This window comes from Podarcis tiliguerta, assembly GCF_965153285.1.
Source record: "Podarcis tiliguerta genome assembly, chromosome: 2".
NCBI lineage: Eukaryota > Metazoa > Chordata > Lepidosauria > Squamata > Lacertidae > Podarcis > Podarcis tiliguerta.
Genome location: NC_139535.1, coordinates 81038486 through 81055058, shown reverse-complemented (window position 1 = coordinate 81055058; position 16573 = coordinate 81038486). Strand labels below are relative to the sequence as shown.

Here is a 16573-nt window from a genome sequence, read left to right as displayed (position 1 = left end):
TAAGCTGCCAGGTTCTTATGAAGTAACTGTTGTCACAACGGTTAAGCTAGTCAGAGAGGATGAATTCTTATCAGCAGCACAGTTAAGGAAATTCCATTAGGAAGCCAGGGGTTAAGCACTCCATTGTTTTGAACATGCCACTGAACTGAAAGCAGTGTTTGACATAAATTGAAGAAGCCCCTTTTATTACACTTTTTAAGCTTAGGAGAGTTAGAGTTTCAGTAATGAAAAGTATGCCGAACTAGCAGCTGACAGTGCAGGTTACTTATTCATGTATACAGCAGCTGGCATTGTGGCCCCCCCTTTCTCATAGAGGATCAATCATCCAGTCCAACCCCTTGCAGTGCACAAATTGGTAGCTGTCCCTTACGGGGATTGAAACTGCAACCCTGGTGTTGCCAACACCATGCTCTAACCAATTGAGCTAGTTTCCCATACAGACCTACACCAGACATTTGATAAAAAGATTTTATAAATAGCAACGTGACAGAATAGAAAAGGATACTATCAAGGAAAACAAACAAATTACACCAACCCAGCTTGTAGCCCTAGTTCAAAAGCAGTTCATCCATCTGCAGCCGCTCAATCATCCTTAAGGCCTCCAAACACAGCGGAAGGAACACTCTTCTGCTCCAGCTGCACCTCTGTAGGAGAGAAGATTTGGGATAATCAATATAGAGCAAGAACAGTCAGATGTCAGGCTTAGAGAAATGACTTTGCTGGGTTGAACCTCAGCATTCTAGCAACCATTTCTGATTTGTGCCAGAACTAAGCTGAACTCTCTTTTTCACATAAAAATATACTCTTAGTTTTGCCAAAAGTATCTTCAGCAATCCCCCTTTTTCACGTGTGGAGACTTTTTAGAGACCTGGCATATTAGAAATCCTTGCCGCTGTTGCAAATCACCTGGAGATCTACTGGTAAACCCTAGTCTACTTTGTGCCTATTCGCTTCAGAAACTAGACCATACAGCACCCTCTCTTACTTACCGTCAGGCTCATTATCCTCACTCTCATCTCCATCATCCAAATCAATGTCTATCTCATCAGGATTAGCCTGTTTGGAGAGTTCAGCCAGCTCACTGCGGGAAGCATCACTCCTAGAAATAAGGAACAAGAAACTGGTGAATTGTACAGGAGCCAGCACAGTATTATTCACACAGTGACTGCCCCATGCCTATACTGCAGGAAACAGGTCCATCCTGAGAAGATCAAGCTGGCTATACAGGTTCACATGTCTCTTCTCCACTGCAGGCTGCAACTGAAAGCCACTAGATAAGCTACACCAACTATTAGAACCTGCAGCGTTGACTCAACTCTACAGCTTCACTATCCGCATGACCGTAAATGCATTAAATGCATTTGGCTTCACTATAACAACCATCAAGGCAAAACAGAACAAAAATGCATAGCGAAGGGGCCAATGGAAGTTAAACCATGTCACACCATTGCTACACTCCTCCCTCTACCCTGAAATGCAAACTCTCTTAAACCTGATTTGTGTTAGTTTCAGGCTTTAGTCTAATGTCAAGATCTTAGACTCTAGGATCATGTAGCGACAAAGCCCAGCTTGGGTCTGATAGTGTGTGCCTGCCACTACCCAACAGAGACACAAATTTAATCATGATAAGAACTAGAATTCCACTACCTATCCAACTTCAGTGCATGTGGACACATACAGAATTTTAACACAGCAGATGGACAAACTGAGCAGTTGTTTAAAAATATCTCTTCCCCCGCCCAACCACCACAAAAAAACCCTTTGAAGTAGTGGAGACAGTAGGCACAAGGTGGTTTCTGTGGCCCTGGCTATACTTCTGTGTCTCTTCTACTACCCAAATTCCAGGGGGAAATATTTTTATAACTAACCAGAACATACATGCATTAAGATAAAAAGTAATGTACACTGCACATCAAATAGATTCTGTCTACTGCCTAGTTTCTCAAGGCAAGAACACTGCATGTTTTCCCATTTCCAGCAGCAGCTCGTGCGACCATCCCTACTTCTACAACTCTCCAAGCTTACAACAAACAGCTTGGTTCTTGCCCAACCTGAAATATGACCCCTGGTGTATTGCATGCTGGGTGGTGACCTACAGCGAAGAGGTTAAGCAAGTCTCCTTGGCCTGCAGTACACTCACCTGACAAACAGGATCTTCTCCTTAGCTTGGGGCTGATCTCGCTCCGCTTCAGCTGCCAACTGCTCCGCCCGCTGCTCTAACAGTTTCATGTCATCCATGCCACTCTGCCCAGGTGCCAGGTCAGACACTGAAACCGAAAGACAAGCAGGAGGGAAGGGCAGAGGAAGGGTTAGAATGGAACAGGAGATGTAGCAGCAGACACCCCTCTCTGCCGGGACCTGTGCGGGGTGCGGGGGGTGAGACCTACCTGTGCCCGTGGCATTGCTGTACACCTTCAGCATCTGAGAGGCCATGAAGTTGACTTGTGTGTTGTAGGTCGCTTGCACGCTTCGTTTAATGCGAAGCATCTCCCGGATAGTGTCTTCGTTCCCATGCCGGATCTCAAATTCCTTCCATGTCTGCCAGAAATTGGCAGTAGTCTGGCAAGAGAAGAAAAAGTGTTTTGACGGGTGGGGTGGGAAAGAAGGCAGTCACTGCGAAGTTCAACAGATCAAGCAGAACTTCTCCTTCCTGCTTCACTAGCCTTTCCCCTGAGCTCTGCTATGGGAAAAGCAACACGGAGGTGTGTCTGTGTACAGAGATGAGTTGTTCCTGTGCAGTGTATCTTCTGCACCAGAAATTAAAATCCTTGCATCTTTGCGATAAATAAGTTGTTATAATAAATAATAATAATAATAATAATAATAATAATGCCGATAGAGTTATCCTTGAACATAATGGAGAACTAGCTTTTCTCACCTTCCCACACTGGGTCCTAAAAGGCCTTGCTCAGGCAGACGTATGACTAGTTCTCTAGTGTGTGGAAGAGATAATAGAATCATAGAATTGTAGCGCTGGAAGGGTCCCCAAGGGTCAACTAGTCCAACCCCCTGCAACGCAGGAATCGCAGCTAAAGAACCCCTGACAGATGGCCATCCAACTTAATTAGAAACTTCTCACAAAGGAGAGTCCACCAGGTGACTTACTCGGGGATCACACATCTGCGAACAGTAGGAATAGATGGCCCGAGCTCGGTCTATTTCGCCCAGCTTGCACTCCATGTCGGCAAAGCGCAGGCACATCTCCCGAGCGTGTTCATCTGTCAGCACCTGCAGTGGGGATACGTGTTAAAATTGCACCCTGACCATCAATGTTTCTAAAACGGCTAACGAGTTAAAAACAAAAGCATCCAAACACATATTGCAAACCGAAAGGGACGCATTAAGAGCACAGCAGCAGAAAAAGACACAAGTTGAATTGATGTTAGCAGTCCTGTTGCATAATGACAAAGATTCGTGTGGACACCAAGTGAGCCTCCCTGAGGGCAGCCTTCCAAAGGTTGGGGGTCGTAATCAAAGGGACTGGCTCACTCTCTGCTATCCATCAGCCCTGTTTCTGAAGTGGACTCAGGGCACAAGCAGGTATCTCTGGGAAGTGGTCCCAAGCTGTATAGGGCTTTATAAAAAGGTAGCACTCAACACTTTGACCTGTGCTGAATAAGAGCAAAAACAGCATATTGCACAATATCCTCATAGTTGTAATAGTGATTACAGAAGCTGTATTTGTATTTACCCCATATCATATAAGGGAACACAACCCCATTCAGCCATTACCTAGCAGACTACTTCCTCTCTAGGCGAGGGCAAGAGACTTATCCTGGACTTTTAAACACAGCATTATTTATTTGGAAAAAAGGAACTAACCTCAATAGCCTTCTCATAGATGCTACGTGTGTGTGTGACCCCATAGATTTCAGCTGCTCTCTTGATGTAGATATTGTACATGTCATACTGCTCCGAAGGCTGCACAGCCTGAGTGGCCCTCTCATACACAGCCATGGCATGGCGTGCCAGCCCATATTCTTCCTCCAGTTTGGCATACAGCAAGTAGATAGCTGTGAAAAGAGAAGAAATTAAAGCAAAACTACATTCCTCCCCCACCCCCAATCTTCGGATCAACTCTTCTCACCAAGATATTTTGGCCCTGTATGGACTACGTTTGTGACACTCCAGATACCATAGGAAAAGTTTTAAATAAGCACTGCCCAAGGGAGAATTATTCAGATTGCCCTCTTCCACTGAAGAGGATGTGACAGAGATGTTCTCTCCATCTCAATGGCTCCTGCTGGACAGGAACTTATCAGGCCTCAAACAGATTGGCTACCCTGGGGGGGCGCCATTCAGATGTTTTGAACTACAACTCCCATGATCCCAGACTACTGGCTAAGCCAGCCTAGTTGAGACAGATGGGAACTGCAATCCACAACCTCTGGAGAACACCACGATGGCAACCACTGGGTTATGGCTCGCTTTGGGAGCAAGTCCTCTAGCTTTGGCCTTGCTGTTTCCTGTATCTCAGCTTCCGTTGCCCAGGAAAACAGGACTGGTCTTTTCCCATTATTTATCAGCTCCCACCCCCAGGCTTTTACTGCCTCTGCTCCCTTGCAACACAGCACAGTTCCGCTTACTTTTAGCGTATTTCTGGGGGCAGCCATCTAGAGCCTGTTCAAAGAGGTCCCGCGCACGCTCCAACTTCTTGCCACCATAGCGGTCGGTGAATTTGGTAAGATAGGTGTTCCAAATGTCATACACGTTTGGCCACTTGAACAATGAGATGCCCCTCTCATACGCCTGCCGGAGAGAAGGAATGGTATGAAAAAGACAGCAAAAGCTTTCTTCTAGTTGGTATACTCTTGCCTATATGAAAACCACCATATTGAAAACCACCATATGCAGTCCAGTACTATCTGCTCTGGCTGACAGCAGCAACCCAATATCTCCAAAACAGATAAATCTTTTCCCAGCTTTGCTACCTGAGGGTCTTTTAAACCGGAGATGCCAAGGAATGAATCACGGGACCCATTAGCTGAATCCTACCCCCCATGCTAATCTTTCCAAAGGTTAGAGAGATGTAGGATCTGCATAGTTCCGCTCTGCTACCTAAGAAGTACACCACACACTGTAGATATTTTGAGCCCAAGGTCCTCTCTCTCAAGCTCCACAGCTTGCAGCAGGCAGCTTTTACAATTCAGTGGCTCCCAAACCAACCAGATGGGCAACTTCCCACTCCCCCAGCTGCTATGAGAGCAGACAGAGGTATTGATACGGCCAACTCACCTTGAAGCTCTCTTCAAAGTAGCTGTGCTCTTCCAGGAAGAGGCCATAGTTAATGATGATTTGTGGGGTGGCAATGCGCAGGTCCAGAATGCGGTCATACACAGCTTTAGTAGACTAGGGGTGGTGACATAAAGAAACTTCAATATTAGGCTGAACCACAAAGAGACAGCTGAGTTACAGAGACAGCTTGGGGCCCTCAGTCACTGTCCCTTCCCCAGCTATGCCCAGAGATATAGAGGGAGGAGATCAGGAGGGAGGAAACAAGTCCCTGTGGTCAATACAGGCCTTTTAATGCAGAGCTGGCAGGGCTGCTGCCCACGGCTGCTCAAGGCAAGCTCCCTGTTACCGTCAAAGGGAATCAGTAGGCCCCAGTTGGATTGTCAGAAAATAAGGGAGCAAGAACTGTTGTGCTTCTCATGTAGTGTACTACTTCACATGTAGTGTACTACTGCTGTGTGCTTCACATAGTGTTTTATTTATCGATTAAATTTGTCAACTACTTTATCTTGTCCAAGGCAATCCACAGCAACTTGTAACCAAACAGACAATAAACCTCACATAGATACATTAAAACCAAGAGAAAAGGGAAATGCATTAAAAATATCCCAGCCGCTTCTAAAAGGCTAGCTAGAAATAATCATGTATAAAAGGGGGAAACATTGAAGGCAGGAAAGAAGTCAGGAGAGCCCAGATAAATATGCTGAAAGAAGCTATGGGTACCAAAACCCACAGTTTCAGGGAAACCTTCAGGGAACGGGAAGTCAGGGGCTTGAGTTGTACAAGGCTGCTCTGCTACTGACTCCATGTAACAGAGCCAGTTCTCTGGGCCCAGTGCTACTCTCTAGCCAGGCACAGGAAGCAGCTGATGGAGCATGACAGCCCCCCTCTCCATGCCTCAGCATCATACTATTTCAAAGCCAAAGCCATGGTGAAAGGGGAGGAGAGGAGGGCACAGTCTCTAGAATAGCTTAAAGATGACTAGGAAACAGTGAGGGTCTGTCGTTTTGGGTGGTTCAGAAGATCTCCAAGTATAGCATTAGCTACCAAACCAAGTGGTCTACGGAATACCTAACCACTGATTTTGTGCCACTCAAAAGCCAAGGAATGCCAATTCAAAAACCAGCTCATTTGTGCCTTGTTGTTGTTTAGTCGTTCAGTCGTGTCCGACTCTTCGTGACCCCATGGACCAAAGCACGCCAGGCACTTCTGTCTTCCACTGCCGCCCGCAGTTTGGTCAGATTCATGTTTGTAGCTTCGAGAACACTGTCTAACCATCTCGTCCTCTCGTCCTCATTTGTGCCTAGCTAAAGCTTTTTTAAAAAAAGAAGACGACTGTTTTGGGAGGGCTGCTGAACTGGCAAAAAGTCATTCACTTTCTGCACAGCTTGTCCCAGTGGTTAATCCTTTTGCTTGCTAAACTGGAGCCAGGTTTCTAATTTGTCTTTAGTCTAATTCCCAGATGTTGACCCTTATTCTGTCTTTCCCTGCTAGTTCAAGGAGACATTTACTGCCTACAGTACTTGCTTCCTTGGATAGTTCTCAGACACTTCTGGACAGAAGGCGATTAAAGCTGATTGAATAATACTATAAAAAACAGCCCGAGAGAAGTGCCATGATAGGAAAAAAGAACAGAAACCCAAAGCTAATGCTTTTCCTGTCTGGATGAGGCAGGCTTCCATGACTGCTCCAGACAGGAAAAGTCGGCGCTTGCCCTTCCCACAACTCCAGAAGGCTCTGGCAGACAATGGCGGCCAGGAAAGGCCACTTACCTTGAAGGTGCCAAGACTTTCTTCCAGGTCAGCCAACATAGACCAAACCTTGAGGGACTTGTAGACACGGTTCTGCACAGGTTCTGAGGAATCAAAATACTCTGCTTTCTTAGCTGGGATGGCTGTGGCTTTCTGAAGGAACAAGAGAAAACAGATGCCGGTGAAAGTGGGAGAAGCCTATGGAAGTCTAGCAGCACATCCTGATGATTAAGGGTAGAATTCACATAGCACTAAGTGGGGTATGCACATGGGGAACAAGGCCTGCTCAAGCAAGAAGACGTCCCCCCTTCTCCCCGTGTGCCCTCTAAACCTGTTCTGAGGATCCTCTAACTTCCAGAGCAGATTTTGTTTTGGTGTGTGTGGGCGCAGAGGAATCCTGTTGTGGGAACAGACCTCGCTTTGCGCTTGCAACAACTTAGTTGAATCCCACCCTTAGAATGTATCTCTCTCACTCTTTAGATATAAATTATCTCTGCAGACAGGAAATTGGGTGGCCTCACATTGTTAGAAATACAAAAGCTAAGAAATCTTGGTTTCCTGCTTTATTATTTAGCCACAGCGCACCATTCAGCTAATAATGGTGCTTCCCTGTGATTTAACCACTAGAGCTCCAACTCCATTCAGGGAGATGTGGATAGAAGAAAGCAGTCTTGTTTTTGACTGCATGACTATACACCCTTAACTCCGAAGTAATCCTCTGGGAACCCAAAAAGCAACACTTCTGGATTATCAGATGCCTGCCGCCTTGCTTCTGCTCACCCGCAGGATGCGCAGCGCTTGGTCATAGTTCTCGTGCCGCAGCTCCATCTCGCCATATTCGCACCACACGCTGGCCAGCTCATCCACTTGCTTGAAGTTGACCTTGGTAGCCTTTTCAAAAATGGTTCTGGCCTGGGAACAAGTAAGGTAGGCAAGGTGAGAGGGAAAGCAGGGCCAGAAAGAGCCCCCAGTTTCAGCATCTCCTCTCCTTGGACTAGGCTATGTGGTGGGGCAGGTCATCCGAGTAATGCTGTATCAACAAGGATGGTGGCTTCCCGGAGTTTGGGTTAGGTTGACTGAATATAAGACTCGCTCACCGCAACCAAAATTCCTGAATCAATTTACAAGAAGAATGAAACACAGTAACAAAAATGCATGGAGTTAAGCGTGAGGTAGCTGTGGTGAAGGGTCTGTTGTGCTTCTGGGCAACAGCTAGGAAAGTAAGGCAGGAAACATTTTGAAAGGCAAGGACAGAGCAGCGTTAGCCTCCCAAACCCATGCATCACTCACGTCTTCGATCTGTCCATTGACCTCGTAGAATTTGGCAAAAGAAACCCACAGCGTATGTGTCTTTCCGGTGGCTTTAAAGGGGTCGACAGTCTGAACCGCTTCTGTGTATGTGTTGATGATCTGGAGGAAGCAGGGAGAGAGGTAGAAGAAAAGATAAGATTGAGCTCTGGCAGGTTCCTATGTTCCTTCCTTCCTGTACGGTTTGGTGGCTGTAGCTGTGAAGCACAACATAGAGGAAGTGAGAAGTGCCAACTAGTACAATCCCAATGAAGTTTTTATTGTGGAAAAGAAGCCTGCTTCTCAGCAGATCTAGAAGGCCACTGGATGGTGACAAGTGGAATAACTGGCTCTCTATTTCCAGCTCAGCCCTGTGTGGCAGGTCAGTCTTCCAGCAGCAGCTTAATTAGACCGGCATGAGTACCCATCTATGAATGCCCTTCTGAGCAAACGTGGAAACTCCAGTGTGCTGAGCACCCATTAGTAGACAGAAGCTTTTTGAAACTTCATGAAATTTGCTTGGGGTGGAGGGAGCCCCAGTGGACGAAATGCTGTGTCCACTTCCATCAGTGACACAACCAATGTTGGGTGGCAGAAACTCCTTGGAGGGTATTCAGATTCAGCTCCATACCCAAAACTTCGCCATTCATCACTGATGCTGCAACCCAGTGTTTAATAGAAGGGGAACACGCTAGCCTGAAAGTTCAGCAGCTCCCTCGTTCCCAGCGCTGGGTCTGCTCATGCAATCCCTACTGTGGGGATTTCCTTACCTCGCGAGGTTTGCCTTCATACAGCTTCACCCGCTTGTGCCACTCGTGGACGTTGTGAGGATTCTGGCGCAAGAGGACACTGTTAAGAAGCAAGGGCCGGCGTGTGATCAGCTGCTCAAAGCGAGCCAGGCGCAGCTCCAGGTCCACGTCATCTGTTTCCCCAGGGGGGCAAAAGAGCAGGAATGAGAGATGGTGCAGGAAGGCAGCTACTTGCAGCTGAAATTCCCCCTCTATTTTCTCACCTACACACTCATTACCTATAGCTATGCCCTGGGTTCCTTTGGGAGGAAGGGCAGGATTTAATATGAGAATATCTGTCTGTCTGTCTGTCTGTCTGTCTGTCTGTCTGTCTGTCTATTCATCTCCCAAGCTCCAAAGGATGTCCACAAAATGCAAGGATACGAATTAAGAATTGCTGGGTCCACATTCAATGGCCAAAGGAGAGGGAAGCTCTTTTAACATAAGGCTTCACCAATGCATCAGTGATGCAACCCCAGGGAGAAACGTCCATCACAACTTGAAAAAGTTTAGGGAGAACTGAGACATCCTCAGGAGTCTCAGCAACTCTGGCATGCATTCTCCTAGATGCAGTCTGGAGAAGAATTTCTTCTCTTCCGAAAGGGAAGGAGGAGCAGCACCTGCTTCCTACCACCTGAGCTGCTCTTACCCTCCTCCTCACGTCCCATCTCAGAGCTGGTCTCCATCTTGGCAGCGATCATGCTCTCCTCAAACTGGGCGTAGCTGTCGAACACCTGAGTGAAATCCCGCACTGTCATCACAGTCTGTATGGCTTCTTCGTAGACATCGCGAGCCTAAGACAGAGAAGGTGAAGGGATTACTGTTCCAGTCTGCAAAGCAATGCCTCTGGTCTCTGTTCCCACGGCCACTACCAAGCAGCTTTGACTTCTCTAATGGTTTTCATGGGAAATGCTCTTAAGAAAGCACAGATCACCACTCAAGACGTATCCACTTATAAGGAACTCAAAGCTTTTTCTTATTGTGGGAGGAAACGGTGGTCCAAGAAGAACTGCCTCTGGGATGAAAATGATCTACAAAGAGGTTATTTGGAACAGGCAACATAAACTTTCTGTGCCAAGAAAGAGCAGGTACCCGCAACTCAGTTCAAAGTGACAACTGCATTCTAACAGCTTTCAGAGCTCAACCCTATATTTAACAGGGATGTTCAGGCCGGGGGAAATCATGCACTAGGTTGCCCATCAAATCCAAGAATTAGCTAAATCAGTAGTTTTCAACCTGGGGTGCCCTGAATGATGGGTGGGGTGCTGAGGGCAACACTGGTCTCTGTCCCTCTTTCCTTCCCTCTCTCCTCTGATGTCCTCTTGCGTCTCTGCCTCCCAAAGGCTTGCACAGCTGTTTGTTGCAGCAGTCCTTGCTACAAGCAAATGGTGCCTCTGTGGCCAGCCAGGGGTTGCTTCCCAGGCCCCTTGGGGAGGCATCTCTCTTGGGGAGGGGGGCAACTCAGAGACCAGGGGCGGCAGACGCAGCTGCCCAGAAGAGTGGAGAGGAGGCTGAGGGAACCCTACACAAGGGAGGGTGTTCCAAAAAGGGTGAGAGGCTGCCAGCTCTGCAGGCAAGGGGTGACATAACTGGGCTCCTGAGCCCCACAGGGGAGCTGCAGAAAAAATGCAGTTGGTCAAGGGAGCCGTGGACTCAAAAAGGTTGAAAACCTCTGGGCTAAATGCCTTTGCCTTTGATTCTACTGTGAGGAGGAATCAAGTTACAGGATCACCCAGAAGTTTAAACCTGAACAACTGAGGGCTTGTTCAGATGTCCCAAAGGAGGGAATACATTATTGAGTACTAATTCTCAGTCTCCTCTGGCTGTCCACACATCACATTTTTTTCACCTGTCTGCTGACCTCGGTACCAATTTAAAAAGCAAACAAACCATGATTTCTAAAAATCTACCCGGCATGACATTAAGACATGAAAATCCTGCTTGTTGTGTACAGTTACTAGGATTCTTATTTGTTTTCCCTAGTGACTTTTCACAAACTTGGAACACCTCATGTATTATGAGACACTATGAATTCTTCTGATGGGCAGAAAGGCAGAACAGAAATAATATAATAAAAGAAGAAAATCATAGGAGATACACCCACTACCCTTTGTCCCTCCTCTATGCTCAGTAACTTTCCTCTATTGCCAGTCTTCCAGATTCTTCCATTTCCATTTTTGTTTGGTGGCTTGTAAGGATTTCTGTTGGTTATTTTGCCTACTGTTCATTATCTGGTCCCTACAAGCTCAGTAAAAGCCTTATTTAAAAGAGTGAATTAGGAGAAGAGTGGAGACAGACAATAGCTCTTTTTAAGTGAGTTCAAAGTGATCTAAAAGAGGCTTCCCTTCTGGTCAAAAAGGGTTTCAGAACAACAGAAACACCTATAAAGTCTGCTTAGTAGGGGTATATGTGGGTGGCACATATTTACCATTACTAGCAGATTTTTGTTCAAACTGTCTTCAGCCCTTCATAAAAATTAATGTCTGTCTCCAACCCAAGATTTTCACCAAATAAAGGTGAGGTCTTGCTCAGACCAGATGAACAAGGAATTTAAGAGGAAATAGCTGAAAGGCTTGAACGTTACACTCTGTGCCATTTTGAAGTTCCCCCTGGGATGTGACTCCAGCCAAGTCCCTGCATCACAGCACAAACCCTCAGGCCCAGGTGACTACCTTCTCAAAATGCCCACTGCGGATGTAGTAGTCTGCCAAGGAACACCATAGCTTGCCCAGCTGGTCGGTGAAGCGAGTCAGGCCGCCCCGGATTATGGCCCCCACATTGAGCGACTTCACCTTGTCCGGATTCTGCGAGATGAGGTCACAGAGCTCGTGCCACAGCTGCAACGGAGAGGACAAGGTGTCAGAGAGATCTTGGCAATGCTGAGAGGCAGGAAAAGCATCAAGTGTACAGGTTGTTCTGCAGAAGGCATCTTTGGATGAAGGAGAAGAGAGATCCTCCATATAATTTTGGAGGGCTGACTGCCAGCTACCATGAGCCTCACTTGATAGTTCGATTTCCCCTCCTTGGAGATGAAGCGTTCATCATTCACCACAGCGGCAAGGCGGACAGCAGCCTCATCCAGGCGGTCAATGGAGCGCAGGTACTCAATATATTCCTCAGCATTCTCCGGGCTCAGCTGCAACATAAAAACACGTACAGCTCAGAATCCACCAGAATGCTGACATAGTGGAAGGAGAAGAGCAAATGTAGATTAATTGCAGCACTGCTAGAAGTGCCAACTCAAGGTTAGCTAAGAATACAAGGAGTAGCTTATAACCCTTTGTGCATAGCTAATTAAGATTTGTCAGTGGGAACAAGTGTGATTTCTTTTATGCAACATGACAAAATTTTCACTTATTCCAAAATTAAAATAAAAAACAGCAGGAGATTAAACAGACCACAATCTACAGATTTAGAGCAGCCAACATTTTGTAAAGAGGTGTCCTAGTTCAGGAGTCCTAAGCAAAGGGTTTCAGACCCAGAACCCCTCTTTAAGTCCATCTGCAATGCAGGATCTACTTAAGAGTTGGCATATGTTCATTTATCCTCGCTGTAGGATGTTCAGATGCAAAAAAAGTACAAGCACCTTGCATCTTTACCAGATGTATATAAGAGGGAGTTGTAAAAGATGGAATTTGACATGTAGGGCTGCAAAAAACATGTCCCTGCTGAAATTCCCTGTTCTGCGAAACTACTGAAGGTTAAGGGATTGTGGCTTCCTTTGCATCTGGTGTCTCGGTTTCTTTAAAAATAACAGAAAAAAGAAAATTATTGGGCACCACTGATGTAATTTACAACAGGTTTCTGCATCTCAACTCCCAGTTGAAGGACAGTTCTTGGGTTAACACAATGAATAATAATATTCTGGGCAGCTCCCAATCAAGTGTTAAAAACAATACAGCATTAAATATTAAAAACTTCCCTAAACAGGGCTGCCTTCAGATGTTTTTTAAAGATAGGATAGCTGCTTATTTCCTTCACATCTGAAGGGAGGGTGTTCCACAGGGTGGGCGCCACTACCGAGAAGGCCCTTGGTGCATTAGTATTTCTGGGAAATCTCCCTGATCTGATCAAGAGAGGTACCTAATTAAATAACACTTTTGTCTAATACTCTCCCTTTGAGAAGGGATTTCTCTTTGCTGAAAAAACAATTTTATGGTTCTCTGTCATAAATGAAATCAATCAAATATTTTGGTGCTATTGAAGAATTTGTTCCACAGCCTTCTGATCTCTCTGAACCCTCTCTAGCCACTTCCAAACACTATGAGTACCCAAGTCAAATACAGTATAGTATTCCAGTAGAAGTTTCGCAAGGGCTATGCACAAGTCTAAAAGCAGGGCAAGAATTCATTCAGTGCTAATAATGAAAAGGAGCCTGAAAAAGAAGAAACCCATTTAGGCAGTCATTGCACAAGGAAGACAACACTTTCTCTACAAAGATTACGCAGATGGCTCAGAGGTGGAAGAGTTTGGTAAGACAAATTAGTTGGGGACATGTGGGCTCCCTTACCTTCAGGTACCTGCGGTAGACCCGTACAGCTGTCTCGGGTAATGGATACAGGCGCACAAACTTCAGGTAGAGTGGCCAGATACGATGGTGCTGTGTGATGGGCAGGGCCCGGAGGGCTCGGTCAAAGGTCCTACGGGTGCGGGTGATCCGACACTGGTCCATAAGAAACTGGCAGTAATCTAGCCATATCCGAGGCATCTACAATCAGACAAATAATAAGAAAATAGAAACTCCCTTTGGGGATCCGACCAAACATTAACACTGTCCCACAGCCTGCTTCTAATAGTGGCTACACATATGTGACTAGGAAGTTCACAAGTGGGCTATGACAACAACAGTGGCTTGCATCTAGCATGCAGCAGTCAAGCAAGTCACTGCCTCTGAATACAGCTGTTCCATTTTTAGAAATTCTGCTTAATGGACTCCACTAATTTATCTATTTCTTTATTCAAAAAGCCAACAAACTTACTTACAAACTCCACACTTTGTAATACTAGGGCTGCCATACGTCTGGAATTTCCCAGACATAGCCAGGATTTGGCCATCCAAAATAGTGTCCAACAACTTTTGTGCATTTCCTTTTTGCTTATCTTAAACCTATTGAAATCAATTACCGTATTTTTCCGTGTATAAACTAGGTTTCCCCCCTAAAAAATAATGTCCGAAATTTGGGGGCATCTTATACATAGAAAGATCTCTAATTTCACTAGGAGACTCAAGTGCTAGTGTTTTGAATAAAAAATTCTCTACAGAATGGCTCATCAGTTTACAAACCCTTCAGTGATTTTCGTTAAGGCTTTCTTCTTAAGGAAGGAGCTCCCCTGTTATTTTTATCATTTCCTTCCCATTGCTATGTGGCATCTACAACAGTTTCTGAGACAAACTCACAGATTTAGGCTAAAGACTGTTGTTTTTAAGAGAGTAGAAAGTGGTATACTAGAGCCATTATTGCACTCCACATATGCACACATCTGAGAAACAGCTCTGGAATTAAAACATATGTGAGGCCTTCACATAGACATCGTCATAACCCAGCCAGAATAGCAGCCATTATGATTGACTCACTTTTCCCAGGCGTTACCAGCCCTCTAAGAATATCGCCAACCACTGTACCTTGTGCATGAAGACAAGGGCACGTTCATGACAGTTGTTCACTTCTTCATAGCTGGGATCCGTTACACACTTGCTCTTTACCTGCTTCCGTCGCTGCTTAAGATAATTATACCATAGCTTGTAGCTGCAAAACACAAAGGGGGCAACTATTAACATTAAAGTAAAAGATTTTGCCATGTTGCTCCCAGCTCTCATTACGAGGGGAGTTGGGTGATCATAGTGCCTTGCTCCTGAAATAACCAGGGAAACATCAACAGGGACAGCAAGGGGTTCCATCTGTTGAGGGTATTCCTGTCTGCTTTCAGAAGAGACCAGAAAACAGATCATAAGAAACTCCCCTCAATTCTGGAGAAGTTAAGAGTTAGCCTTTCATTTACATTTTTTATACAACAATGCCTTATGAAAATCTGGATTGAAAAAGGTTCCCCTACTACCTTCATGCAGTTTGCTAAAGAACTTTACACAAAAGAAAGAGACATAAGTGCATACCTGCCTGGCAATTCCTTAAGAGCTCTCTCATAGATCAGATTCAAGATATGCTTGGGAGCATTTTGCTTGAACTCAATGTAGCGGATCCAGCACTTGACAGAGAAGGGGTTGCGCAATATTTCTTCTTCATATTGCAAGTCTTCCTCTTCCTGTGTAGGGGTGAGGAGCAAGGCGATATAAATTTAGAGAGAGGATGTACTATTATATTTCTTTGTGCAGCACCGTTATAACTTACGCACTCCAATGCTATCTTCAGGCTTTTGAAAAATGCTACCTAATTTTACATGTGAGCGTATGAAAAATGAACCAAAAAATCATCACTTCATATTTTACTGCAGCCACAAACTCACTAAGTAATCTTTAGCAAGTCTCTGGTCCCAGCTCTAAGCTCAAATATTGGGATGTGTGTGTACAATCTTACCTTACAGGACTACTGTAAGTTAGTAACGACCAAAGCAGATATTATAGAGCAGCATTTCTCAATCCTGGGTCCCAAATACTGCTGAACCACAAGTCCCATCATCCCTGACCACTGGTCCTGCTAGAGAGAAATGACAGAAATTGTAGTGCAACGACATCTGGGAGCCCAAGGTTGAGAAAGGCTGTTACAAAGAATCATACAACAGCTGTCACTCTAAGCCTCTTCCTTTTTAAATGTCTACTTAAAATAACATAGAGTGACATCATAATATGCACCCCACTTTAACACCATAGGCTAGCAGAAGCAGTATGATGATGTCATATCAAAATATTTTTTGGTATTAAATGTTACAAGAAGGATTGAGTCAAAGGGCACAAAGAGACAGCGGTTCTATTGTAACAACACTTGCCCTGGCCATGAAATACCATACGGTACACGGGACATTTTGAACACTTAAAATTCGCTGCACGAATGCAAAGTAGAATTATTGTGCAAGGCTATCACCCAGCGACTCCCTATTAGAAGGATTACATCGCTTTTCCTTGACTTGGTTCAATCTTGAGGGGAAAGAACTCTGCACATGTTCGAAGCAAGCCTCGCCTTTTATTTCACCGGCGGGGGGGGGAGAATTAAGTTCTGTGGGCGAAAGAGAGCTCGGTCTAGGGAGGACCCGTCCGAGCATTTCACCCCCCGACACCCTCCCACCGGGGCCTACTCACGAAAAAGAGCTCCCGCTTCCCCAACACCGTCTCCAGCTCCGGCATCTTGGACGCTTCCCACTCCGAGCGAGCGAGGCGCACGGCAATGACGCACAAGCACAGCTGCGGTTCAGAGCTCGGGCTCTCTCCTCCGCTTGCGTCACTTGGCCAGCAACAGTCCTATTGGTCATCCGACAGGGAGGACGTTTCCTTTCCGCCTTCCAGCCGCCATGTTGCTTGCGGGCGCCATCTTCGGAAGACTTTAGGGGCGTGGCATATGGCGA

At 45.8% G+C, this 16573-nt stretch overlaps 1 protein-coding gene and 1 long non-coding RNA gene across 2 annotated transcripts; both read right to left on the bottom strand.

Annotated features, from left to right (window-relative positions):
- Positions 1-157: 157 nt before the first annotated feature.
- On the bottom strand, positions 158-16480 carry XAB2 (XPA binding protein 2; the record flags this gene model as incomplete). The annotated part of the gene is given in 20 exon segments (XM_083429671.1): positions 158-644; positions 990-1099; positions 2141-2267; positions 2388-2559; positions 3106-3228; positions 3823-4013; positions 4587-4749; positions 5236-5349; positions 7005-7136; positions 7764-7895; positions 8274-8393; positions 9041-9192; positions 9708-9852; positions 11731-11895; positions 12060-12194; positions 13569-13766; positions 14682-14805; positions 15171-15319; positions 16311-16387; positions 16390-16480. Coding segments are annotated over 20 exon segments (2682 nt in total). The 3' UTR covers positions 158-582.
- On the bottom strand, positions 5362-6746 carry LOC310672489. Its single transcript, XR_014508621.1, has 3 exons — positions 6536-6746; positions 5682-6369; positions 5362-5648 (listed from the first exon to the last, which is right to left on the bottom strand). It is a non-coding gene; the product is annotated as an uncharacterized lncRNA (long non-coding RNA).
- Positions 16481-16573: the final 93 nt, after the last annotated feature.